We start from the raw sequence: 24481 nt of genomic DNA on the forward strand, positions 1-24481 counted from the left end.
TGTGTGATGACAAAGATCAAATCTAGATTTTCTCTCACAAACTCTATGTGTTCTCAACCTAGCTGCACCCATTATATTATTTGTGGTGTCATCTAAATTTAAAACTATTATTACAAAAAATCAATGGAAGGATAAATTTGATTTAATAAACGAATACTTTAAGGGATTAAAGTAATTTCTTTTAAATTAAACTAAAATAATATATATATATATATATATATATATATATATATATATATATATATATATATATATATATATATAGATATCTTACTTTACTCATTTTTAATACATATTTCATAACTTATTTTTTTCATCATATTTTATACTCACAATATTAAGTGTTTATTTAATAAAGGTTAAATTAACTTGCAAGTGTTTGAACTATTTGATAAATTTTAATTAGGTTTCTAAATTTTGTTCCGTATTTGATCTAATTATAAAATAAATACAAGTTTAGGAATTAATTAAAAAAATATTAAATAGTTTATGAACTTGCAGATTAATTTAATGTTGAATAGATTTATCACATTAAATTGGTTCTGAACACACAACATTTTTTTTCATAATTCTAAGAACCAATTTAACTTGTAGTGTCAATTAGAAACACATAATTTTTTTTTCATAATATTTTTCCTCAATTTCTTTTTTGTTTCTATACCCGATGTTATTTAAAGAAGAGAGACAAAAGCGAAAAAGACACCACAGTGTACAGGTAACTAAAGCATAGAAATTGCGAGATACCCGAAAGTGTGTTTTTGTGTCAGTGTAAATAATGCAGTCCATTCAATACGACAACAATCTTAATTTTAATGTGAATGTTTCCATGTGAGAACAGAGTTGTTCATGGGCCACATATAGTTCATTCATTGATGCATCGCCTCTTTCAACAAGAAACCTATCTATGTTCATGGGCCACATATAGTTCCTTCACCAAAGTTCGACTTAGAATTTATGTTCCAACTATCAGTCTATCACCGAATTGCCATGAAGCATGCCATCTTAACTGGACTTTGTTCGTATAAACCTATGGTTAAAAAAGGTATTGAGTGAATCATTAATTTAGCTCATGATGATCGATTAAAATGATCTTTAAAATTTTAAAAATTGATAAAATAGTTATTAAAACTGTAAATTATCAATCAATTTAGCTTTTAAAATTGTAATTAATAGTTAAATTGATTCTTAATATTAAAAAAATAATGAGCAGGAGAAAAACAAAGACGTTGGAAGAAAAAAAAATCAAGTATTAAATATTTCAGTTATTTTCGTCGGTGTGACAATCAAATTTGTGTCTAGTTGACTATCACTATTTAATGTGCCAATTTAACCTTTTTAACGATATTAGGTGACCCAAATGGAAGGACTAAATTAATATATGATTTATAATTTGAAGGATCATTCTTTTATTTTAAAAGCTAATTTGAACAATCATTATGATTTTAGACACAAAATTGCTTGATAATTAATTATTAGGACCATTTTATTAATTTCAAAGGCTAATTTAACCTACGTTACATTAATCAGAGATTGATGGTTCACTCAAAGTATTTATCAAAAGCTGAAACTAAAAGCATTGTCCCTTTGTTATGTTAATGTAAGTAATGGTTCTTTCAAGCTTTTGATTTCTTGGTGTGATCTAGTTGGAAGTGTGCTGAATTAATTAATGTTCAGGAATTTCAGTAGTGAAAATTTTTTATGATCATTTCAAGTTTTTCTTTTATGATCTTTACAAGTATTAAAATGATTCCATTTATGTGTCTCTCCATTTAAATTCAATTAATTGTTGATTTTTGTGTTTGATAAATTTGAACAATGTTACAATTGTGCTTAATTACGGACTCGGAAATGTTCAAATAAAGAGAGAAAAAAAAGGTAAAGGAGTGCCTTAAATTGGACTCAAAGTACAAAACCACATTATGGTCACTAAACTGAAAGTGCATAATGATTTCAAAATCTCAATGAGGGCATAAAATTCCTGAGATCCATGCCTTATGCAGCACTTGAGGTCTTAAAAACCTGTGGTCCCTTAACAACTATGGGTCTTTGATAGCTAACACGTACTACTCAGAATGTTAAAACATTGGCAGAGTAATATATATGATCGAAGTTATGAACACTCTCTGGCATTGGCAATAATATGCATGAAGTTATGCACACTATCTGTAACAATGCCCCAATAGTATGAACACTAGCCGTGACATTGGCAATAATGTGAACGCTAGGTGTGACATGAACAATAATTATAAAGCCAGCATTGAAAGAAATGTGAACATGTTAATGAGAAATGATCGAGAACACTATCAAAAACTTCAATTCATTATCTTCCTATCCGCTGGTCTCACCTTAAGATCTTTAGCCCCAAACTACCACGTGATTCAACTAACTTTGAATAAATGGTATGAAGCCCCTTGATCTGTTAGGTGTCTATACTGCTACAATGAATGTTCATGAACATTCTTTCCCTGCTTAATATGCATACTAAGTCTATGGCTTTAGGTATACATTTATGAGTATCATAATAAGTTAATGCTTACATCTAAGTCAAAAGATAAAGCTAATGACAATGGGGTGTAACTTTATTGCCTCATAGTCCCTTAACATTTGGTTTTTAACCGAATCGAATGGCATCACGTGATTTATGTAACAGACCTTGAGCATATTTGGAAATCAGGTGAAAAATGACTTTTGAGTTAAAAGTACTTTTGCAAAAGAATAAGAAGTCTTCTTTTTGCTTTCATTTTACTTTTATCTTGCATTGGAATGCTTGTCGCAACAAATTTAAGTGCAACCAAATATGCACCTTATCTAGAGAGATAAGGCTTTATTATTATTGTTGTATAGTTTCTCATAACCACATCAAACATTAAGGGACTGAGCCAGTGACTCCAAATAGCGATCTGCATGTAAGATTGAGTAACAGATAGTTATGGAGATAATTAAACACTAAACAAGAAGCATTTTGAATGATCACAAGCTAAACATATTTCTACATAGTGGTTATAGAAGACATTTCATGGGCACAAGTGGAGATGAAAGTTTTAAATAAATCTCCTCAAGTCAATATATAGTTAAAACTCAAAATACGTGTAAATTTCCCCTTGTGATAAGCCACACGAAATTTGTCATGACTCATAATGCTGTCTCAACCTTGTGCTTACAAATGTCATAAATAAGACACAAAAAGGTTCACAAAAGGGAAAAGTGCGCCAAAAGAAAAACCGGAAACAAGTGATTGAAATAATTTGGTCCAGACTGCAAAAAGTTGTTTCTACATTTGATAACCAATACCTCTCAAGCATGCTACTCCTAAAGTCATGTTGTACACGTATCAGTTAATACCAGCTCCATAGTAAAATATTTTCTAAAAAAAATTCGAATACTTAATTTTAATACATATAGGTACTAGTGAAAAAAATTGCATTTGTCCTTTGATCCTACTTGATTTCATTTATATTGCTGTTGTGTCCATGTTCGTGTATGGTGTGGATGAGTGACCTTTTCAAATCTCTGATCTTGACCTTCCAAATCTGCCACTGAGTATGATACTTTTTGAATCTGTACGTCAGTGTGAGTATTAAGTATAACTCATTCCAAATATGTCACTGTGAACAATTTAAAGATGAATAAGATTCATTTTAAGGCACTGACTTTCTTTAAGTACATTGTTACTCTTTCTCTTGATGAGCTAAATAGAGGTAATTTATTTTACTGACGATGAATATTAAAGAAATGATGAGATTGAACAAGTTAAAGTGTGGCATCATAGTGATGCTTAGGTGTTATAATCTTCTTGACTATTAAACATTTATATATATGTGTTATAGTCTTCTATTATGATATTTTTTTTGTAATTTAATCTTATTTTAGGTTATAATTTATGTTTATTTGTGTTTTTTTCATCATTTATACAATTTAGTCATATTTATGCTATTTTTTTATTTATGTATATTTTTAAAATTTACATTAACGAATCCATATCCTAAATTTTTGAAAAATCCCTTATCGATACCCCTAACCCGGTACCGCATGCAACGTAGCCAATACTACATAGTTAGACTTGTTGCCCCTCCATTTCTATATATATCTTTGGAATGCTGTCATCAAATTCAAAGCGTGCAGTCTTGAAGCAGAAGAAAAGTAAAGAAAAGGTAAACTCTTTTCTATAGTTGCAATGAGCATATTTACATCATACACTTTTACTCTTTTAGTGCCTATTTAAGATTTGATGTGACGATTTTATTAGCATTTCATATTCCATTAACTTTTTTTCGTGCTCTTGTCTTAAGTCCGGCATAATAACAGACTGCAACAGACCACTACTTCAATCTGTCTGTGATCTATATCTCACTGCATTGCATAGTTTGCATACATATAAAAGCAAAACTTACTTTTAATTATCTACATTCCTAAAGTACACAATGTTTAATTTAAGACTAAAGATCGGCTTGTAGCTGAAACTATGTCTCTCTTAGAAAGAAAAATGTAACAAAAACTGGTATAGAAAAATAGTCCATAGAAGTTTGTGAATGGTATACCATTATTTCCTATTTTGATTTATCTTGAATATTTGAAGATTCTTATGGATTTATTTTAGGACCTTAGCAGCCATGAAGTGTTAATTCCTTTCTTCATTTTTCGCAGGCATCATGATCTTTAGGTTTAGGATACTTATCCTATTTCTGGCTTTGATGGTGACAAATTCAATAGCTTTCGCTGACCAACAGACATATATAGTACACATGGACCAGACCAAGATCAAAGCCTCAATTCACACTCAAGACAGCACAAAACCATGGTTTGAATCAATCATTGATTTCATTTCTGAATCTTCAATGCAAGAAGAAGATGAAGAAGACGACAATTTAGCCCCTCAACTCCTTTACACATATGAAACCAGCATGTTTGGTTTTGCTGCCCATCTTTCCAAGAAACACCTCAAATACTTAAACCAAGTTGATGGTTTCCTCTCAGCCATACCTGATGAACTGTCAACCCTCCACACAACATACACGCCTCACTTTCTTGGCCTAAGGAATGGAAGATCACTTTGGAGTGCTTCTAACTTGGCCACAGATGTGATCATTGGAGTTCTTGATTCAGGAATATGGCCTGAACACATCAGTTTCCAAGACTCAGGCATGTCCCCAGTGCCTTCTCATTGGAAAGGTGTTTGTGAAAAAGGCACCAAGTTCTCTTCCTCAAATTGCAACAAGAAGCTTGTTGGTGCAAGAGCCTACTACAAGGGGTATGAAATTTTTTTTGGGAAAAAAATCAATGAAACAGTGGATTATCTTTCTCCAAGAGATTCCCAAGGGCATGGAACACACACTGCCTCAACTTCAGCTGGTAATGTAGTGAAAAATGCCAACTTTTTTGGCCAGGCTAGAGGCACAGCATGTGGAATGAGGTATACCTCTAGAATTGCAGTTTATAAAGTGTGCTGGTCTTCTGGTTGTACTAATGCCGACGTATTAGCAGCCATGGACCAAGCAGTTTCTGATGGTGTTGATGTGTTGTCACTCTCTTTAGGGAGTATTCCCAAACCTTTTTATAGTGATAGCATTGCCATAGCTTCATATGGGGCAATCAAGAAAGGGGTTTTGGTTGCTTGCTCCGCAGGCAATTCAGGCCCCTTTCCATCAACAGTTGGAAATGGTGCTCCATGGATCATGACAGTTGCTGCTAGCTCCACTGACCGAAGCTTTCCAACAAAAGTAAAGCTTGGAAATGGAAAAACCTTCAAAGGGTCATCTTTATATCAAGGTAAGAAGACAAACCAGTTGCCCCTTGTCTATGGAAAATCAGCAGGTGCAAAAAAGGAAGCACAGTATTGCATTGGAGGCTCCCTTGATCCAAAGCTTGTGCATGGGAAAATAGTTGCTTGTGAAAGAGGTATAAATGGTAGAACTGAGAAGGGAGAGGAAGTTAAAGTGGCTGGTGGAGCAGGAATGATACTACTCAACAATGAATATCAAGGAGAAGAGCTTTTTGCTGACCCTCATATTTTGCCAGCCACTTCCTTAGGGGCCTCAGCAAGTAAAACTATTAGAAGCTACAGTCAATCTGTTAAAAAACCAACAGCTTCAATTTCCTTTATGGGGACAAGGTTTGGTGACCCTGCACCAGTGATGGCAGCATTTTCTTCTAGAGGACCAAGCCTAGTGGGACCAGATGTAATTAAGCCTGATGTGACTGCACCTGGTGTGAACATCTTGGCTGCTTGGCCAACCAAAATTAGCCCAAGCTTTCTCATGAGTGACAAAAGAAAAGTACTATTTAACATACTTTCAGGTACTTCAATGTCTTGTCCTCATGTTAGTGGTATAGCAGCACTGCTCAAGTCTTTGCACAAAGATTGGTCCCCTGCAGCTATTAAATCTGCTCTGATGACTACTGCTTACACATTGAACAACAAAGGAGCTCCAATTTCAGACATGGCCTCAAATAATTCACCATTGGCTACCCCCTTTGCATTTGGTTCAGGCCATGTTAACCCTGTAAGTGCTTCTGATCCAGGATTAGTCTATGATATCAGCACCAAAGACTACTTAAATTATTTATGCAGCATAAACTATACCTCTTCTCAGATTGCTTTATTATCAAGAGGTAAATTTGTATGTTCTAAAAAAGCAGTTCTTCAAGCTGGTGACTTGAACTACCCTTCATTTGCTGTTCTATTAGGCAAAAGTGCCTTAAATGTTAGTGTGACATACAGGAGGGTTGTCACAAATGTTGGAAAACCACAAAGTGCCTATGCAGTTAAATTGGAACAGCCAAATGGAGTTTCAGTTACTGTTGAACCAAGGAAATTGAAATTTGAAAAAGTGGGTCAGAAATTGAGCTACAAGGTGACATTTTTGTCAATTGGAGGAGCAAGAGTTGCGGGTACCTCATCATTTGGGTCACTGATTTGGGTATCTGGCAGATATCAAGTTAGAAGTCCTATGGCAGTGACCTGGCAATAGTGAAAATCTTTCTAAAGGGTAGCGTTTGGGAGAATAAGAGAGTTTATTGATGACTCATTAGATTATTGTTGGAAGTTACATCATGTGCATAATAAGTTCAGTTGTGGAAAACGGTAATTTAAATTGCTTCTTGGTTGTTATTTTCCATATTGTTTTAGTATGATGTATTTGTACACTTATAATCATGTAATTCTAAATTTTATAATAGGCTTTGTATTTCTCATAAAGTGTCCTCCGTTCTTGAAGTATTAACTTATTCCCTTCCTAGCATTAAGAGATTGTTGACTTTTGTAAAACCAGCTTAAAAATTATACAAAGAATGTTTTTTATAATTAGTAAAAAAAAAACTATTCTGATACGTATTAAACTCTTTATTTCTTAAATTCAATAAATATAACATATGTTTTAATATATTTTTATATTTTTATATACTTAATAATTTGACTACATATTATATTTAATAAATATAGTGTTTAATGTTGAATTTTATAAAACCACCTTAAAAATCATATAAAGGATAATTTCTTAAATATAATATATGTTTAAAAAATTAGCTTCCAAAGCATGTTTTAAAAAATCTAAAAATACTAACAAAATGATAAATATATTTATCAAATTATTTCTTAATTTTTATATTTAATCATGTGACTACATATTAATTTAATAAATATAGTACTCAATGTTGTTGACTTTTATAAAATCACCTTAAAATCATACAAAACATTATTTCTTACTAATTAGTAATAAAATTTTGACCATATACTAAATTCTTTATTTCTAAATTTAATTATTACGACATATGTTTTGATAAATTTATTTATTTTTTATATACATAATCATTTTACTATAATTATATTTAATAAATATAGTATTTGATGTTATTCAGTTTTATAAAATTACCTTAAAAATTATTCAAAGGATGATTTATCGTTAATAATGGGTAAGATAAGTATATTGACCGTATATACTTATTAAACTCTTCATTTTCTAAATTTAATTTATATAACATATGTATTCAATTTAATAAGTATGTACAGTCAATATAATTTTTATTACTGATTAGTAAGAAATCATCTTTAACTTGTTGCTCCTCTGTTTCCCTATATATGTCTTTGGAGATTTTTGGATTGTTGCCATCTAATTTAAAACGTAGAATCTTAAGCATTAGTCAAATTCAAACCATTTCGCACTAATTGATCCATATTTCTTAATTTTTAAAGTAGGAGAGAAGTAAAAAATTGAAAATAAAATTCGTCAAAAATTAAAAATTAAGAGTAAAAAGATAATTAAGTCTAAATATTATATTATAAAATATATATTGCCCCCACTCTATAAAATGTTAAGAAATTTTAATATTACTTTGAGATACTAGTATTATTGTACTAATTAACTCCCAAGATATTAACTTTTTATGTTAGATAATAAAAATGTTAACCTTTTATGGTTATAAATTTATTTATATAATTTTTGCCCCCCCATTATATTGATTTTCTGGATCCGTCATTGATTTTTATTTTGGAGATTTTTGGATTGTTTTCATGTAATTCAAAGCATTTAGTATTGATCATTAGTCAAATCGAAACAATTTCGTATCAATTGATCTACATTTCTTGAGATTGAAGAGTAGTAAAGGGAAGGTAAACTCTTCTTTTGTAATTGCAATGAGGATATACATTGAGTTAAAGCTTACAACTACATTGCATATTTAAGATCTGACGTGATAAGTTTATTAGCACTCATTGTTCCATTAACTTTTTCATGCTCTTGTACTAAGCCCAGCACAGGCACAGATTGCAACACACACAACTTCAATCTATCTACGATCTCTATCTCACTGCATTTCATAGTTTGCATACATATACAATACAAGTAAAAATTTCTTTTAATTATATATAATATCTGAAGTACACAATATTTTAAGATTAGAGATCAGCTTGTAACTAAAAACTATGTTTCTCCTAGAAAGGAAAATGTAACAAAAACTGGTAAAGAAAAACAGTCTATAGAAGTTTGGAAATGGTATACCTTTGTTTCCTATTTTATTTTTTGTTGAATTGAAGATTCTTATGCATATATTTTAGGTCCTTAACAGCCATGAAGTTTTAACCCCTTTCTTTAGTTTTGCAGGTATTATGATCTTTAGGATACTTTTCCTATTTCTGGATTTTATGGTGACAAATTCAATAGCTATCGCAGACCAACAGACATACTTAGTACACATGGACAAGACCAAGCTCAAAGCCTCAATTAATTCTCATGACAACTCAAAACCATGGTCTGAATCAATCATTGATTTCATTTCTGACGCTCCAATGCAAGAAGAAGAAGAAGAAGAAAAAGAAGAGATTTTAGCCCCTTAACTCCTTTACACCTATGAAACCACCATGTTTGGTTCTGTTGCCCAGCTTTCCAAGAAACACCTTAAATACTTGAACCAAGTGGATGGCTTCCTCTTAGCCATACCTGATGAGCTATCAACCCTCCACACAACATACAACCCTCACTTTCTTGGCCTAGATAATGGAAGTGCACTTTGGAGTGCTTCTAACTTGGCAGAGACATTATTATTGGTGTTATAGATTCAGGAATATGGCCTAAACACATCAGTTTCCAAGACTCAGGCTTGTACCCAATACCTTCTCATTGGAAAGGTATTTGTGAACAAGGCACTAATTTCTCTGCCTCAAATTACAACAAGAAGCTTATTGGTACAAGAACCTATTCCGAAGGGCATGGAACACATTGTTACATACTCAGAGGACAAGAGCCTTGTTTCAAGGACAAGGGAACCTCCGTATGCAAAAGGTAAATTACTAAAATTCTTCTCTTCCATTTCTATTCATTCAGTGCTTATTTATACATGACATATGTTTGCCTGCTAGTGGGAAAATCATATAACAATAATATTCTTCCTACAGAATTGCACTACTGCATAATAGAATTGCTCTAATGGATTTTTTTATGACCTATACTAGGTGTGCTAAAATGGTCTATGTGCTGTAGTCGTTCAAATGGATGGGCCTAGTAGTAATTCTCTTGGGTCTCCCTTCGTGGACTACTGCTTGCATAATATTGATGGTATTGTTATTGTTGTTGCTTAGAGAACCATGAAGCGTGACCGAGATCATCCATGAGCTCGTCAATTGTTGGCATAGCAAAGTGGTCGTGAATTATGATCGTATTAAGTGCTCGATAATCAACACACATGTGGCATCCACTGTCCTTCTTCTTCACTAATAACACCAAAGAGGAAAATGGACTGCTACTAGGGCGAATTAAACTAGCTTTGAGGAGTTCTGAAACCTGTTTTTCTATCTCAGCTTTCTGGAAGTAAATGTATCTATATGGTCTGACATTGACAGAGGAAGTGATAGGTTATAGGTTAATATGGTGTTCAATCGCGCGAGGTGGTGGCAGAGTGGAAGGTTGAGTGAAGATGGAGCTATAAGTGTCGAGAAGGTATTGGATATCGGGAATGGGGTGGGCTGGTAGTGGGTCAGGGTCAGGGGCAGATGTTTGGGTCACTGTGAGCTGGAATAGTGCCGACGTAGGCCCATTTGTAACATCAACGTTTAGTTGCACAGGAATGTCCAAGTGATTGAACTTTATGGTGAGTGTGGTGTAGTCAGTAATTACTGGGCCCAAGAGCTTTATCCACACAATGCCAAGGATGACGTCTGCGTTGCAAATGGGTAGAACACGAAGTGACACTATGAAGGTGTGTCCCTCGATGCAGAGGACAGTGGCGGGGAAAATTTGGTGGCAATCCAACATCGAACCATTGTCGACCATAACGCGTAAAGGTTGGGTGGTCTTGGTGTGAAGATTGAGAAAACACACAACCCTTGGTTGAATAAAATTGTGCATGTTGCCACTGTCGATTAAGATGGTCAGGCGAGCATGGTTTATAGTTCAATAAACGCGGAACGTTTCTGGTGCCGTTAAACCGGAAATAGCATTGAGGCTGATGTGTGGGAAGGAAGTGGTGAGTGGCGGGTTAGGGTCGGGTTTAGGAGGGTTAGGTGGTGGGTCTTCTGAGTAGTCTAGGGATGGGTCAGGGTCGTGGGTCTGTGTGTCAGCGATGAGGAGAAGAATACGGCTCTTGCAACGATGTTGCGAGTTCCACTTCTCATCGCAATTGTAGCAGAGACCCTTCTCTCTGCGGAAGGCCATGTCCTCTAGGGTATGGTGAATGAATGATGGCTTCGGTGCTGGGGAGGGAGGGGTAATGGTGGTGGTGGTGGATGGTGGTTGCGCTTACGATCGAACATCTTGTCTTCTTGAAGCTTCGCCAGCGCGGTGGCCTGTGGTAGGGAAATTGGTTGTAACGCTTGAACATCACAACGCATGTTTGGTGACAAATCGGAGATGAAACAACTCAACAAGAATGGTGGTGGCAGTCCAACAATTCAATTAGCCACCCGCTCGAATTCAGTCAGGTATGCATTGACTGAACTGTGTTGTGTGAGTTTGAAGAGAGTACCCTTCGAGTCGTCGTAGAACGATTGCACGAAACGAGATTCTAGCGTTTGAAGGAGTGCGTTCCAGGATGTGATGAATCCATTACGAAACATCCCTTGGAACCAACTCAAAGTCGAACCATCCATGTAAAAGGAGGCAAGCGTGATTCGGTCCTCATTCGGTGTACCCTGGTAGTCGAAGAACTGGGTAGCTTTGAAGATCCACCTGACAGGGTCTGTACCGTCGAATCTAGGAATCTCGAGTTTGAGGTGTGGTCGCGGGTTGGGCAAGGATGCTGGAGGGGAGGGTGTCGGGGTAAGGTGGTTCAGACGACCAAGGATAACTTCGACAGTATAGGCTAGGTCTGTGTATTTTTTAGAGAGGTTTTCATGGTGAAGAGAAAAGCGAGAAATAGCTTCTTCGAGACGGTCTATGGTGGTCTTACGGGTATTATGGTCAGCCATGGAAGGTCGAACCAAATGTTACATGCTCAGAGGACGAGAGTCTTGTTTCGAGGACAAGGGAACCTCCGTATGCAAAAGGTAAATTACTGAAATTCTTCTCTGCCATTTCTATTCATTCAGTGTTTATTTATACATGATATATGTTTGTCTGCTAGTGGGAAAATCATATAACAATAATATTCTTCCTAACAGAATTGCACTACTGCATAACAAAATTGCTCTAACAGATTCTGTTATGACCTATACTAGGTGTGCTGAAATGGTCTACGTGTTGTAGTCATTCAAATAGATTGGCCTAGTAGTAATTCTCTTGGGTCTCCCTTCGTGGAATGCTACTTGCATAATATTGCTGGTATTGTTATTGTTGTTGCTAACACACACACTGCCTCAACTGCAACTAGTAATGTGGTTGAAAATGCCAGCCTTTATGGTCGGGCTGGAGGTACAGCAAGTGGAATGAGGTATACCTCAAGAATTTCAGTTTACAAAGTATGCTGGCCAAAAGGTTGTGCTAACTCTAACATATTAGCCACGGTGGACCAAGCAGTTTTTGATGGGGTTGATGTATTGTCACTCTCTTTAGGGAGTGATCCTAAACCTTTTTATGATGATTTTATCGCCATAGCTTCATTTGGGGAAACCAAGAAAGGGATTTTTGTTACTTGCTCCACATGCAAAGAAGGCCCCTCTCCATCAACAGTTTCTAATGGTGCTCCATGGATCATGACAGTTGTTGCCAGCTCCACTGACCGAAGCTTTCCAGCGGAAGTAAAGCTTGGAAATTAAATTTTTTTCAAAGGAACATCTTTATATCAAGGAAACAAGACAAACCAATTGCCCCTTGTATTTGGCAAATCTGCAGGTATTAAAAGGAAAGCACAACATTGCAGTGAAGGCTCCCTTGATCCAAAGCTTGTGCATGGGAAAATAGTTGTTTGTGAAAGAGGTAAAAAGGGAAGAACTAAGATGGGAGAGGTAGTGAAAGTGGCTTATGGGGCGGGAATGATAGTACTTAATACTAAAAATCAAGCTGAAGAAATTTATGTTGATCTTCATATTTTGCTAGCCACTTCCTTAGGAGCCTCAGTAGGTAAGACTATTAAAACCTATATTCAATCTGATAAGAAACCAACAACTTCAGTTTCCTTTATGGGAATAAAGTTTAGTGACCCTGCACCAGTAATGAGAGCATTTTCTTCTAAAGGACCAAGTATAGTGGGACTAGATGTGACTGACCCAGCTGTGAATATCTTGGTTGCTTGGCCACTAAAAACTAACCCAAGTTTTATCATGAATGACAAAAGAGAAGTACTATTTAACATTCTCTAGGGTGCTTCAATGTCTTGTCCTAATGTTAGTGGCATAGCAACACTTCTTAAATATTTGCACAAGGATTGGTCCCCTGCAGCTATCAAATCTGCTTTGATGACTACTGCTTACACATTGAACAACAAAGGAGCTCCAATTTCATACATGGCCTCAGATAACAAAGCATTTGCCACCCCCTTTGCATTTGGTTCAGACCATGTTAACCCTGTAAGTGGTTGGTCTATGATATCAGCACTGAGATTACTTTAATTATTTATGCAGCCTAAAGTATACCTCTTCCCAATTTGCTTTGTTATCAAGAGGTAAGTTTGTATGTTCTAAGAAAGCAGTTCTTCACGCTGGTGACTTGAACTATCCATCATTTGCTGTTCTATTTGGCAAAAGTGCCTTAAATGCTAGTGTGACATGTTTGCAAAATTATACTTTCATGTGTAATTTCTTGAAGTTCAATATGCAAGAAATTACACTACATGATCTTGGATAACATATTTTCACTACTATTTACTCTGATTTACATAAGAGGATTCAAAAGACTTACTCGGATCCATCATGCAAATCTCTTGATGTTTCTCTCTTTTCTGATTTCCTTTAATTGATTCCTATGATGATGTAGTGATTTTTTATTTTGACCTTTTCTTCTCTGATTTTTCAAAATGTAACTTCTTTTTTCAAAATATTTTTTTCTTAATGTCAAAATTGCCCTTAATAAAGTGAGAAGAGAGAGATTTATTTTGATAACTTAAAAATAATCTCCAATAACTTTAATACATTTAAGTTTAACGACCATTACATTAGACATTTTTTTCATTAAAATCATTCTATAATTATATGAGTTAATATTAAATTAAAATAACTTAACATCACATACACGAGAGTTGTCACAAATGTTGGAAAACCACAAAGTGGTTATGCAGTTAAAGTGGAACAGCCTAATGGAGTATCAGTTACTTTTGAACCAAGGGTATTGAAGTTTGAAAAGAAATTGTTGCGGGTACCTCATCATTTGGGTCACTGATTTGGGTATCTGGCAGATATCAAGTTAGAAATCCTAAAGCAGTAACCTGGAAATAGTGAAAATCTTTCTAATGGGTAGTATTTGAAAGAAGAATCAGGATTTATTGATGACCCATTACATAATTGTTGCAAGTTATATGACTTATATCACATGCATAATAAGTTTTGTAGTTTGCAAAAAGATAATTTAAATTGCTTATGGGTAGTTATTTTTGTTATCTAGACTTATACTATAAATAATTATATACCTATAGTTGTTTAATTTAATAAAATTTAATGCATACAATGAATGAATGTAATATATAATTATAATTTAATGATGTTATCGATGTAAATCACATTTTATTTGCAAATCTCTTTGAAGTATTTTTCAGATTATAAATTGTGCCGACAAATCTACACAAGTATTTTTCTTGTCCGATGTTTATGTGAGTTTTTTCAAAGAATATATAATGTGCAATAGAAATAAAATTTGAGCATAATGAGAGCGACAAATTCTAGAATATAACAAAAATATTCCAAACACAAAGCTACTTTGTTAAAAATAAAGCAAAATCAAATAATTGGGTCCTAAAGATTTAATCAATGTGTCTTCTTGGAAGAATCCAATCTAATTAGTCTAGTAATCTACTTTATCGATAATGATTTTTTTGGTTGATTTTTTATTGGTAACGATAACAACGTGTAGTTAATATTTTATAGCGACCGATCTCCCCTTGTCCAATTCAATGCTATTAAACTATACATGTATTGTATATTTGGCTTATATAATATAAGAAGTTTTGGAATTATAATCATAGTTTTACTTTTATTGCATGAAAAAATTATTACTAGTCCCGCAAGTTCCGCTGTTCAGTTTCGAGAAGGTTAAAATTTTCTTCCCTCAGGTGCTCATGTCCATGAAGATATCCAATCAAGTTTGTCCACGTGGAACAACGACATGGACAACTGTTTGAATCTACCGATCTAGGAAAACTGGAAAAGTGTAAGAGAAGGTAGGTTTAGGTAACGTGCCATGCTAGTATTCCACGTGGACTTTCGTTCCCTGAACGGACTTCTTCTTCTTCCGAAACAAAGGTAAGAAAAGTCTCCTCCTTCAACTAAGTTTATTCATTTGATAAAATACCCACCAAAATTTTCAACTAAGTTTATTCATTTGATCGAATTCCCACCAAATCAGCCAAAATTTTCAGTAGCTATACTATAGGATCATTCTCAACTATCACCCTTCAATCACTGCAATTCACTTTCTTTCTTTCAAATATGTCTTTTGTATCAATTCAAATCCAATTGGCACGGTTCTTGTTTGATTCCCTCCAATTTTATGTCTTCTTCTATGACCCTTTTGTATTGAGAATCAAGTTTTGATTTTAGCTATAATATTATTTATAAGAAGGGTGATAATTTTTGTATTGAATTGAATGGATAATTATGGATCATCTTCTCCTTACCGGTATCCAAGCCCATATATGTACCCTCCCAATCCTCATCAACCGTACCCTCCTCCTCCAGGTTCAGCTCCTGATCCATATGCACAGCATGTTCCTTATCAACCATATCCTTACCTTTCTTCACATTCCTTCAACTATTCCTATCCTCCACCTCCTAGACCTTCCTCACATTCTGGCCATTTTGAGTATTCCTATACTCCTCCTCCTCACCCTTCTGATTTTCCCTACCCCCCTCCACCTTATTATGCTCATCCTCCATCTTATCCTTATCCCTACCATGTTCCTCCACCAAATCATGATCCTTCCAAGCCTTCCCTTTCATACCATGCTAGTTTCCAACATGGATCATCTCATTATTATTATCAACAACCAAACCAGGCCTATTCAGCTTCGGCTCCTGAAGTCCAACCTGATATCCACTCGCACACCAATAGCTACTCTGGTCCCTACTGGCAGGAGAACACAAGCACTGCAGCAGATGAAGTGTCACAAGCTAGTGATAGTTCCAAGCCTTCTCAGGGTTCTGCTTACCCGCCTTTGGATGATCTTATGAGCAATGTTCGGTTGTCTGATGGCCAGCCAACTGCTCCTGCATCGCCACCTGCACCTGCAAGGCAACCATTTATGCATTCCATTTCAGTTCCAAAGTTGCAACAGAAGAGAGAGGAATTTTATGGATATTCGAATAACTCCTTCTCGGGGTGGGGATCCTCCTACCACAGTCAGGTGGATTCGTCTAGGCTTTCTGATTTTTCTGGCTCATTTAATGAATCAATGCATAGTCAGAGTTTGCAGATTGTTCCAGTGCAGAATAAAGGGTCCTTGAGAGTTTTGCTGCTACATGGAAATTTAGATATATGGATCCATGAAGCCAAGAACCTTCCAAATATGGACATGTTTCACAAAACATTAGGAGATATGTTTGGTAAATTACCTGGTAGTGTGGGCAATAAAATTGAAGGAACTATGAATAAGAAGATTACTAGTGATCCTTATGTATCAATTTCAGTATCCAATGCTGTTATTGGGAGGACTTACGTCATTAGCAACTCCGAAAATCCTGTTTGGTTGCAACATTTCTATGTTCCTGTTGCGTATCATGCTGCTGAAGTGCACTTTCTTGTTAAAGACAACGATATTGTGGGTTCACAGCTCATTGGCATTGTGGCAATTCCAGTGGAGCAAATATACTCAGGAGCAGTAGTTGAAGGAACCTTTCCTATCCTGAATAATAATGGGAAGCCTTGTAAGCAAGGTGCTGTCCTGACCCTATCCATTCAGTACATACCTATGGAGAAATTGAGCATTTATCACCAAGGAGTTGGAGCAGGGCCAGAATACATTGGGGTTCCTGGCACATATTTTCCTTTGAGGAGGGGTGGAACCGTTACTCTGTACCAAGATGCTCATGTTCCAGATGGCAGCCTCCCTAATGTGTTGCTTGACAGTGGGATGTATTATGTGAATGGAAAGTGTTGGCAAGATATCTTTGATTCCATAAGTCAAGCTCGGCGTTTGATTTATATTACAGGATGGTCTGTGTGGCACAAAGTAAGGTTGGTTAGGGATGCTGCTGGTTATGCTTCAGATTATACCTTGGGTGATCTTGTAAAGTCAAAGTCACAGGAAGGAGTAAGAGTTCTTCTCCTTATCTGGGATGATCCTACGTCAAGAAGCATTTTTGGTTATAAAACAGTAAGTAACACAACCTTTTCTGTTACATATCTCTGCATTTCCATGCTTGGTATGGCTGGTAGGAATTGATTGGCAATTGTCTGCATATGCAAACCCTTGCTTTATGTTGTTATCATCGATACACTTTTTATATCTTTTTGGACTTTGCTACTTGTTGTAACTATTTTTGAATTGTGGCAATGAAAAGAATTAGATTTTGGCAATGAAATGTAGTTCAAGAGACAATGAGATACTTGTTGTTGGGTAAGTGAACAGCAGAAGTGGAGGGTACTGATTCCTCAACACATTTTTCTTGGTTACTAGTTTTATAACTATTGATAAAACTTGTTTCTGACCTTCCATTGCCTGATGGTGGCCTTAAATAAATCAGGGTTGAATTTCTAAAACTTGTATACATTTGGACATGGGACATTTTATAACTTAGGTTGTCTTATTCTGTAACTAGGATCCTGTGCCTAAAATCTGTCTTGAAAGTCACACTAGCTTGATAGTTAATCTGTCAATGCCCTTGGATAGATTAGATGGTAATATAAATAAAACAAGTTACCCTGCAATCCATTTTTGTACCCTCTTCATTAATACTTTCTCATGTATGACTACTGATTTTTACTTTATTTCAAGTAAGATTAAGATTATTAAGTGATTTTTTTTATCAATACAAATATAATATTTATGATTTTCCCTTTTAGCTTTAGTTTTGAGACACTCTTGGACTTTACGATCAGGATGGTGTCATGGCAACTCATGATGAGGAAACTCGTAGATTTTTTAAGCACTCTTCAGTGCAAGTGCTTCTTTGTCCTCGCAGTGGCAAACGACATAGCTGGATCAAGCAAAAGGTTAGGTTTTGACAACTACTTTAATTGAAATATTTTTTATTAGTTTATGCTCAACTGTCTACAAATTGAGCTGGAGTGTTGTTTCCCATTGATTTAATTCAGTCATTGTTTGAAACCTTGCATTTTCGGGATTTAAACTTATGTATTGTGATTTACTACTGATAACGTGATCCAATTTGGTAGCTTACCTAATTATACAAAATAAAACACCATTGGCTATGACTTATACAATCTTCAAGTGTAGTATTCTACTTGTTGATGATATATGCAATGTCATTTGCAATTTTACACAGAACTCTTTGCAATGCATATATCTTATAGGAATTTAATGTTTCTGCTTATGCATAGATGCAATTTATAGTTAAAAGCAGCATGCAATAACATTACTTATGCAGTAAGGAAAAGAAAAATCAGTTAGAAAAGTAAAACTTTGACAGGGTTCAATTTTTCCAACTTTTATATCTGCTTTTTTTGTGTTTGATCTTGGTAGGTTATCACATACTTACAGAATTTTGGTTTCAGAGTTCAACATTGAATTTCTGTCTTCTTATTATTAGGAAGTTGGAACGATATATACACATCATCAGAAAACCGTGATTGTGGATGCTGATGCTGGAAATAATAGAAGAAAAATTATAGCATTTGTTGGTGGACTTGATTTGTGTGATGGGCGATATGATACTCCCCACCATCCTCTTTTTAGAACATTGAATACAATACATAAGGATGACTACCACAACCCTACTTTTACGGTAATCTCTATCTCCATTTTTGATCAATCAAGACCATCTAGAGTTTTCTGCCAATCTCTTGATATGATAAGCAAAGGATGAATGAAAGAATCTGTAAAAGAAAAATATAGCTACAAAATGTATAAATCTAGTTTCATTAGTTCTAAATAAAGTCAAAGCATAATCAAGAAATAATTTTCATTCTTTTATAAGGAAGATCAAATTTTTATCACTAAATGTTGTGTGGATTTATACCGCAGCATGCATTGAACTACAAAGTTAGCGATGATATGTTAAGCATATTATTAAAAAAAATAGTTATTTATATTCACGTACCCTAATTGCACAACTGAAATTTGTCTATAAAAACCACAATTTATGAAGAAAGTGGTGAAATCTGTATAAGGTTTACAGGCCAAACAATTTAAATCGTGGTGGAATGTGTAGCTAGGAATCAGTAAGGTGCAATTTCTAAGTATTATTATTTGAAATACGCAGACCAATTAATTCCTATAATATGACTAAATATCATGACAGGGTAATATTGGTGGTTGTCCGCGGGAGCCATGGCATGATTTGCATTCTAAAATTGATGGTCCAGCAGCTTATGATGTTTTAACTAACTTTGAGGAGCGCTGGTTAAAAGCTTCGAAACCTCACGGGATTAAAAAGTTGAAAATTTCATATGATGATGCTTTGCTAAGGCTGGAAAGAATTCCAGATGTTATTGGCATCAATGATGCTCCAAGTGTTGGTGAAGATAATCCTGAAGTTTGGCATGTTCAGGTAATTAGTTATCTAATAATGCTGAATAAATATTTTGATTTTCTAGAAGCAATTATTTTCTCATTTACTCTAAAATGAAATTATCGATTATGTCTACTTTGGAATGTAGATATTTCGTTCAATTGATTCAAATTCCGTTAAGGGGTTTCCAAAGGATCCAAAAGATGCAACGAGCAAGGTGAATGAAAAGCCTTGTGTTTCAATTTTTGTTTGTCAGACTTGGTTTAACCTATCAAACCTTAACCAATTTGTGCTATATGTACTGTCAGAAGGTTAAATGTTAAATGTATTTTTACAGAACCTAGTTTGTGGAAAGAATGTGCTGATTGACATGAGCATACATACAGCATATGTTAAGGCCATTCGTGCTGCACAACATTACATTTATATAGAGAATCAATATTTCATCGGTTCTTCTTACAATTGGAGTCAACATAAAGACCTAGGTATGGAACTCCTCTTTATGCATAATTGTTCCTTATAATTGCACCCAATACTATCCTGGAGACTGTGTAGAACATAAAATAACATGATGTATCAACTTCAGTGCGGATAAATCATCCAAAACCAGAATCCATCTTGGAGAATTAATCTTTCACTAATTTAATTGAGTAACCTATATATACATTATATCTAGATCATATTATGTTGAATTGCAAATTTTCAACGGCTGTTTGTTTTTCTAATTTCATGTTGAAAGGGAAAAAATTCTATATTTCTAAATTCTAAATGAATATTCTGTACAAAGGCCTTACAAATCATAGGCTAAGGTCCATGATTAGTTTCCTAAGGTAGGGGTAAGATACAAGAACAATAAAATGCAACAAAATTGGCCCTGATGAAATAAAATAAACAGCTAATGTTCAATTCTACACATTAGGCTTTGCAGAAAAAACTTGTTGAAAAATAAACAATAGGAATGCCCATGGCAAGCCTCTATCAACTGTATTTTTTCTATGTTCTCCATCATTTATTGGATGAATAAGGAGTAAGCATTGTTAATGAAGTGCCACAAATTTATTTTGAAACTCTCTTTTATATGTTAATTTCCTTGCTTTGGCAGGTGCTAATAACTTAATCCCAATGGAAATTGCTCTAAAGATTGCTGAAAAGATAAAAGCAAACGAGAGATTTGCAGTGTATGTTGTTATTCCAATGTGGCCAGAAGGTGTTCCAACAGGGGCTGCCACACAAAGGATTCTATTTTGGCAGGTATGATTCAATACACAATGTGAAAGCCAAACTTCAAATTTTGGCAAGGATTTGATTGAACTAATGAATTTGTCATAATTTGAAATGGTTCACTCTAACATCATCAAATTGCGTCTCTGCTCGAGATCATTTTCCTATTCTATCCTCCTATTTCAGGTTGTTGTTTTACTGAAAACTGAAAAGGATTATGATGATAGTCATGCAATGCAATAAAGAATATCATTGCGGCCATCATAATTTTAAATTGCTAGAATAGCATCTTCTTTCTTTTCCATTTAATTGTTGTTCTTTCATCATTCCAAATACTGAGGTATAGAAGAAAAAATAAATTGGACTCTCAAATTATTCTTAAACTAAGGGATCTTTATGGCCTGTCAAATGAGTAGTAAGACTCAATTGTTCAAAACTTTAGGTTCCAAATGTCAGAGGAAAAAGTTATAGCACCTGCTGGTACTTGGTTACTTCATTTGTTAATGTGAAATTCTTTTTTTAATTTTTGCAGAATAAAACAATGCAAATGATGTATGAGACAATTTACAAGGCTTTGGTTGAGGCAGGGCTTGAAGCTGCATTTTCTCCACAAGATTATTTGAACTTTTTCTGTCTTGGTAATCGAGAGGCCATGAATTTGTATGATAATGCCGGTGTGACTGGAGCTCCTCCCCCAGCAAATAGTCCACAAGTATGTTACTAACACCCCCTTTCCCTTTTATACTCTTCCAAATTACATTTTTCTGCTACCATACCACATTTATGTTACGAATCTCATCATATGAAATAAGGAGTCCATATAGAATTCAAGACATCTATATTGCCAAATACCGATATTAGGAAAAAAAAAATGCTTCCGGGTAGGTGCCTAATATGTTAGCATGTAAACTGCTCCTTGACACTCGGAACACAACAGGTTGTTGCATATCAGATAGTACTCTAATGCTCTATCCAAGTGTCGTATAATTTTCACTTAATTTCCTGAATGTTATTTTCCTGACAGTCTTTATAATATATTTTTTAATGGCATGCAATCTTTATTTAGTGAATGCAATAGTAAAAAAATTTTATACACATGTGCTATATTTTCAGGCAGCCAGCCGAAATAGCCAACGCTTCATGATTTATGTTCATTCAAAAGGCATGATAGTTGATGATGAATATGTGATATTGGGGTCTGCAAACATCAACCAACGCTCCATGGAAGGAACAAGGGACAGTGAGATTGCAATGGGAGCTTATCAACCTCATCATACGTGGGCAAGAAAACAATCTTATCCACATGGACAAGTAAGCTTTTCTACATTGTCATTATTGATATTTGCTAAGATATTTCCAATTTCATGTTTCACTTGTGTTATTCAAGCTGAAAAGATGAAATTGCAAAATTTCAGTAAATAATAATTCATAATGATGTAAAAATATTAGATAGAATTTTCCTCTATTAAATTCCAAATGCGAGACAGCATAGTAAGGGGGAATAACTCACTGCCATAAAAAAATTTGTTTAAAATGCAGAAGATAACTCGCTGCTCTCAGAAATATAACACTCATTAGTATTGTTTTTGGGTTGTCAAATGAGGTTTTGCATGCATATCATGCAATGGTCTACTGCTATATCTCAATAATTAATATTTACAAGGTAGAATGATGTAATTAATCCTTATTATATTACAGTCTGTCAAGTCAGACTGTATTCTCTTCCTGACTCAGCCACTCAAGCATATATAAATTTGAAAAAAATTAAAAAAAGATAATAGTTTGATTTTGATTTGATTTTTCAGCAAGTACATTATCGAACCCATTAACTTGTATTCGTGTATTATAACTTAACAGCAATTCTTTGTGAAACTGTGCTATGTAGATCCATGGATATAGGATGTCACTTTGGGCAGAACATACAGGAACAATTGAAGAGTGCTTTTTGCAACCCGAGAGCCTTGAATGTGTAAGAAGGGTTAAAGCAATGGGTGAAATGAACTGGAAACAATTTTCAGCTAAGGAAGCAACAGAGATGAAAGGGCATCTACTGAAATACCCGGTAGAAGTTGATCGAAATGGCAAGGTTAGACCCCTTCAGGACTGTGAAGAGTTCCCGGATGTGGGAGGAAAAATAGTTGGATCTTTTCTTGCTATGAAGGAGAACCTAACCATTTGATATTGAGTTTATTACTTATTAGTTTGAGTGTTTTCACATTATGCTAGCCAATAGGATATGGTGTATGTATGTACATTACAACATAGAAACAATTTTGAAAAGCATGATAGTTGAAGAAACAATTACCAACCCAAAATCCAACCAAATAAAGACACCATACTGAAAAAGACCAAGTGAAGATGATGTACAAATATACAGCTAAGTTCTATTGATCTTTCTTTCATGGGACGTTTACAAGCTTTGCATGTCTACTACTTCCACTCGGAGACCAAGTGCAGCAATTTCAGGCACATCAGCAACTACCCTTTGGTTCTCATCATTGTTTTGTCCTCCAACATATTCCTCACAGACCATATGCCTCATTCTCTCAGAAAAGGATTAGTTTATCAGTAACACACTGCTGCAATAACAATAGAGTTTCATTCCAATGCTGGATTTTGTCTTGTGCATGCTTCCTTCTTTCTATATGCACACTTGCCAATTTATATATATTGAAATTAAAAATTTAAGGGGGCAAGTTAGTTACTAGTGTTTTGCTTGGATTATGAGTGAAATGGTTGGCAGTGGGAGAGACAAACTGAGTGGACTTGAACTGAGGAAATGTCAGAGAAAAACTTTTAAAGGGCCTCCTTCATTGTCTTTTGACTTTTGCAAACTTTGAGACACTAATGTTTTGTTTAGATTATGAGTAAAATAAAAAGGAAAAAAAAAGTGTTGTTTGAAAGAATAAAATAAGAAGGAAAAAAGAAAGAAAAAAATCTCCACTTAATTGGATGAGTGAAAAAGAGCGTGAAAATAAATAAATATATTATAGTACAAATAATTTTATACTAATTAAAAATTATTTTTTACTATATTATTTTTTTCTTGATATAAATTATTTAATATTTTAAAAAATTTGTTATAAAAAAGTTATTTACCTTTTGAATAAATTAAAACAAAACAAATGTAAAAGAGATATTATTTCCTCACATTTCATTCTAGTGTGGATCCTACAAAAGCAATATTTCTCCTTCTTATATTTCTTTTAACACAAAACTATAGAAATTTGATATTTTTATCTCAATACTTTTTAATATCTTTTCACTCCATTTTAAACAAAAACTGTAAATTTTTAGAAATATCTGGGACATGAAGCAACTTAGAGGCTTGCCTGAATCAAGTTTCATTCTTCTTGAGCTCAGAGTAAAGCTTAAGTTGAAGTTGAAACAAAACATATTTGCTTTTAATGATAAAACTTTTTTTGGTTGTGTTGTTACGAATGATAAACTATATTAGATGGTTTAAGATTATATGGTTTCAACTAATTTCTAGGTGATACAGAATTGAATATTTTTAATTATTTATCATTGAAAAACTTAATTATGTGTTACATAGATATT

The 24481-nt window shown here is 34.4% G+C and overlaps 2 protein-coding genes and 1 pseudogene across 2 annotated transcripts; all 3 read left to right on the forward strand.

Annotated features, from left to right (window-relative positions):
- The first annotated feature begins 4111 nt into the window (after positions 1-4111).
- LOC100790006 (subtilisin-like protease SBT1.1) lies at positions 4112-7199 on the forward strand. The gene is made up of 2 exons (XM_006574795.4): positions 4112-4151; positions 4645-7199. The coding sequence occupies exon 2, from the start codon at positions 4650-4652 to the stop codon at positions 6966-6968; it is 2319 nt and encodes a 772-aa protein (XP_006574858.1). The 5' UTR covers positions 4112-4151; positions 4645-4649; the 3' UTR covers positions 6969-7199.
- Positions 7200-7904: 705 nt separating this feature from the next.
- On the forward strand, positions 7905-14380 carry LOC100790535 (subtilisin-like protease SBT1.1; annotated as a pseudogene).
- An 847-nt stretch (positions 14381-15227) lies between these two features.
- LOC100791059 (phospholipase D gamma 1) lies at positions 15228-23733 on the forward strand. The gene is made up of 10 exons (XM_003519977.5): positions 15228-17382; positions 18108-18221; positions 18779-18973; positions 19490-19738; positions 19848-19916; positions 20037-20184; positions 20802-20950; positions 21453-21632; positions 22034-22231; positions 22806-23733. The coding sequence occupies exons 1-10, from the start codon at positions 15658-15660 to the stop codon at positions 23097-23099; spliced, it is 3321 nt and encodes a 1106-aa protein (XP_003520025.1). The 5' UTR covers positions 15228-15657; the 3' UTR covers positions 23100-23733.
- The last annotated feature ends 748 nt before the right edge of the window (positions 23734-24481 follow it).

Source organism: Glycine max, chromosome 2 (genome assembly GCF_000004515.6).
Source record: "Glycine max cultivar Williams 82 chromosome 2, Glycine_max_v4.0, whole genome shotgun sequence".
NCBI lineage: Eukaryota > Viridiplantae > Streptophyta > Magnoliopsida > Fabales > Fabaceae > Glycine > Glycine max.

What these genes read in the sequence shown, in the direction of transcription:
- LOC100790006 (XM_006574795.4), top strand. Translation starts at nt 4,650, where the DNA reads ATGATCTTTAGGTTTAGGATACTTATCCTATTTCTGGCTTTGATGGTG.
- LOC100791059 (XM_003519977.5), top strand. Translation starts at nt 15,658, where the DNA reads ATGGATAATTATGGATCATCTTCTCCTTACCGGTATCCAAGCCCATAT. An exon ending in ACCACAACCCTACTTTTACG is followed by an intron (nt 18,974 to 19,489) that starts GTAATCTCTATC and finishes ATATCATGACAG; the next exon opens with GGTAATATTGGTGGTTGTCC. An exon ending in AATCTTATCCACATGGACAA is followed by an intron (nt 22,232 to 22,805) that starts GTAAGCTTTTCT and finishes TGTGCTATGTAG; the next exon opens with ATCCATGGATATAGGATGTC.